This window comes from Jaculus jaculus, chromosome 13 (genome assembly GCF_020740685.1).
Source record: "Jaculus jaculus isolate mJacJac1 chromosome 13, mJacJac1.mat.Y.cur, whole genome shotgun sequence".
In the NCBI taxonomy this organism is placed as follows: Eukaryota; Metazoa; Chordata; class Mammalia; order Rodentia; family Dipodidae; genus Jaculus; species Jaculus jaculus.
The window spans coordinates 28,100,538-28,104,110 of record NC_059114.1 but is presented as its reverse complement, the minus strand read 5'-3'; the positions used below and the strand labels follow the sequence as shown (position 1 = coordinate 28,104,110).

The following is a 3,573-nucleotide window of genomic DNA, read 5'->3' as shown; positions in this document are numbered from 1 at the left end:
ACCCATATGAGCCAGATGCACAAGATAGTGCATGCTTCTGGAGTTCGTTTGCCATGGCTGGAGGCTCTGTTACGCCCATTCTCTCTTTCTCTCCCTCTCTATATCTCTTCCTCTCTCTTTCTCTCTCAAATAAATAACTAATAATAAAATATTTTTTTAAAAGGATCCCAGGCCTTTGCTCTCACACTCTCCTCAAATTTAGCTTAAATCAGCATATGAAAGAGGCACATGCATTCTTTCAATGTACTCTCCCCCCTTTCCCCCAGTTCCCCAAACTCCTCTCCTCCTGCAATCCCACCTCTTTCCTAAACTGGGCTGTGGAAGGCACAGTGCAGATAGATAATCCCTAAAGCCAAAAGACAGGAAATTTTGGCAAGGACCCCAGTTTCAGAGCAGTCTGATTTTACTTATAATTTTTGTAGAATAAAAATCCATACATATAGTGGTGTTTGGCTTTTCTGAGCGACCAATGGGAAGCTCAGCTAAATCTTTGCAAAAATCCTGGGTTCTTGGGTTATAGAAATGGCTCAGCGGTTAAGGTACTTGTCTTTAAAGCCCAATCAGAGTTCAATTCCCAGTGCACAGGGCGCAGTGGCCCAAGCCTTTAATCTCAACACTCGGAAGGCCGAGGTAGGAGGACCACTGTGAGTTCGAAGCCAGCCTGAAAGGACATAGTGAATTCCAGGTCAGCAGGAAACTGGCTTCCCAAGGAGACAGGAAGAAAGGTGACTACTTACATACAATTTTCCTTTCCTTTTTTTTTTTTTTTTTTTTTTTTTTTTGGTACTGCTAGGATGAAGCCCAAGGCTATATTCTCAAGTTCCAAAGAATTTGTTTAACATCAGACTAATGTCATGTTTAGAATTTTGCTTCTCTGCACACCCAACGATTTTAAGGACTATGTTTTGGATGTGGGCACAGGAAGTGCAGAGTGCAGCCTCCCCTCTCTGGCACTGCTTGGGAGTCGCCCCATGGGATGAGGGGAGGACAGCAGTCAGGCAAAGGTTAGGGAAGAAAGCAGCTAGGCAGGAGCCCAGAACAACTCCAGGAAATGTTTGTATTTCTCCGCCAGGAGGGAAGACAAACAAGGCTTTTTCGGAGCCTTCTGGGAAGCTTTGAGCTCTCTCCAGCACAGAGGGAGAAGGGAAGAGAGAGAGAGAACTGGGAGGCAGAGAGAAGTGGATATGAAAATGCTCCCCGAGCTGGAACGAGCCACTCTTCTGTAGCATGAATCTCACCAGATCCTTGAGCCGCTTCGCAGAAATGACCACTTTCGGAAAACTGCACGCATCTCAGAGCCTGCGGGAGCTATAGTCGACGCCCCTCGGGGAGAAGCACAGCCTGTGATCCGGGCTGCAGAGAAAAGATCTAGTTGGAGCTGTCATTTCCTGGCTGGAGTTTTTCTTGTGAGCACACTTGTTGCATGCACCCCAGTGTGCAGCGCCTGCGCCCGGGGGTTATGAGGTGATGGGCACGAGAGTGCTGACATTCAGATAAGCATCTGCGCCCCTGTGGGGACTCCAGGAGCCATCAGGCACCCAGGACACTTGTGTTCTCTCTGCCTGCAATACAATGGACAACGGGTCGTGCTGCCTCATTGAAGGGGATCCCATCTCCAAGGTGATGCCACCGCTACTTACCCTGGCCTTTGTGCTCGGTGCCCTGGGCAATGGGATCGCCCTGTGTGGTTTCTGCTTTCACATGAAGACCTGGAAGCCGAGCACCATATACCTTTTCAACTTGGCCGTGGCTGATTTTCTGCTCATGATCTGTCTACCCTTGCGGACAGACTACTACCTCAGACATCGACACTGGGCTTTTGAGGATATCCCATGCCGGCTGGTGCTCTTCATGCTGGCCATGAACAGGGCCGGGAGCATCGTCTTCCTCACGGTGGTGGCCATGGACAGGTATTTCAAAGTGGTTCACCCCCACCATGGGGTGAATACCATTTCCAACCAGACTGCAGCTGCCATCGTCTGTGTCCTCTGGACCTTGGTCATCTTGGGAACAGTGTATCTTTTGATGGAGAGCCATCTGTGTGTGCAGGAGAAGGTGCTGTCTTGTGAAAGCTTCATCATGGAGTCAGCCAATGGCTGGCACGACATCATGTTCCAGCTAGAGTTCTTCCTGCCTCTTGTCATCATTTTGTTTTGCTCTTTCAAAGTTATTTGGAGTCTGAGGCAGAGGCAGCAGTTGGCCAGGCAGACTCGGATGAAGAGGGCCACCCGCTTCATCATGGTGGTGGCTGCCGTGTTCATTACATGCTACTTGCCCAGCGTGTTGGCCAGACTGTATTTCCTCTGGACAGTGCCCTCCAGTGCCTGTGACCCCTCCGTCCACGTAGCTCTCCATGTGACCCTGAGTTTCACCTACCTGAACAGCATGCTGGATCCCCTGGTGTATTATTTTTCAAGTCCTTCATTCCCCAAATTCTATACCAAGCTCAAAATCTGTACTTTGAGGCCCAAGCGCCCAGGACTGTCAAAGACACGAAGGTCTGAAGAGATGCCAATTCCGAATCTCTGTCGTAAGAGTTGCATCGATGTGCCAGATAATTTCCAAAGGCCATCGGACGGCCAGTGAGATCTCCAAGTGTGTTGAATGGCACTAACACTAACAGACCAGCAGCAAGGCAGGCAGATGGGCGACTGTGAGTTGCTAAAGAGTGGGGATCTTTGAAAATGTCTCCACCCTTTCAAAGCTGTATTCTCCTCACCCAGAGACATGAAATCCATGTTACTCTACGTTTTTGGAAGGTTCCTGTTGGTTGAAGTGAGTTGGTTGCATTTATATAATGTGGTTCAATGAATGATAAGGGACTGTCTGTGCATGTAATAGATGTGTAGTGAAGCATGTGTGTGTGTGTTGGATTAGGAATTGCTCAGCTCCTGTGTAAACTTTAACAGCTGAGAAAATAGCTATGAGTATTTATCAGGTCATGTTCTTGTTCTGGGGGAGTTAATAAATTTGATAACTTATCAGTATTTTCTGTCCTCTGACAGAACTGAAAAAAAAAATAGAAACTGGACAGAGTCAAGTCTTACTTCAGGCTGAGTAGCCCGTACACAGGGATGTCTTGGTCCTATTTTTAGCTTCCTGTACACCCCTGTCCATTTCCATATGAATCCCAGAGCTCTTCCCACCCCACCCCCCCATCTGGCAGTTTTCAGACTGGGCCTGCGATTCTGGGACCACCTCCTATTACAGTAATTGAGGAGACCAGGGGCCAAGAAGAGGAAATGTCATCTCTCCCCAGTCCCTTACCTCTGCACGTCACCCAGAACCCCTTCCTCACAGAGCAGTATCCCTCCCCCTCCCCTAAAAACCCTTTCTGGAGCCTTCTCACTCTCTTTAGCTGTCCTTGTTCTCTAATGCACACCCCCACCCTCTTTCCTCTTTCTCTCTCCAGCCCCCTCTTCTTTCCTCTCTCCCTCTCTTACTCTCTTAGGCTCTTTTTCTCTGTCCTTGGGCATGTACCTGCCTTCTCTTCCCCCCTCCTTCCCTCTCCTCTCATACTTTCTTTTTCTTTCTTCCTTCCCTTCTCACCTATTACAATAAAGTGTTAACTCA

The 3,573-nt window shown here is 48.5% G+C and overlaps 1 protein-coding gene across 1 annotated transcript; it reads left to right on the top strand.

Annotated features, from left to right (window-relative positions):
- The first annotated feature begins 1,127 nt into the window (after positions 1-1,127).
- Positions 1,128-3,148, top strand: Hcar1 (hydroxycarboxylic acid receptor 1). Its single transcript, XM_004673237.3, has one exon. It carries the CDS (start codon positions 1,573-1,575, stop codon positions 2,584-2,586), a length of 1,014 nt encoding a protein of 337 aa, XP_004673294.3. The 5' UTR covers positions 1,128-1,572; the 3' UTR covers positions 2,587-3,148.
- The last annotated feature ends 425 nt before the right edge of the window (positions 3,149-3,573 follow it).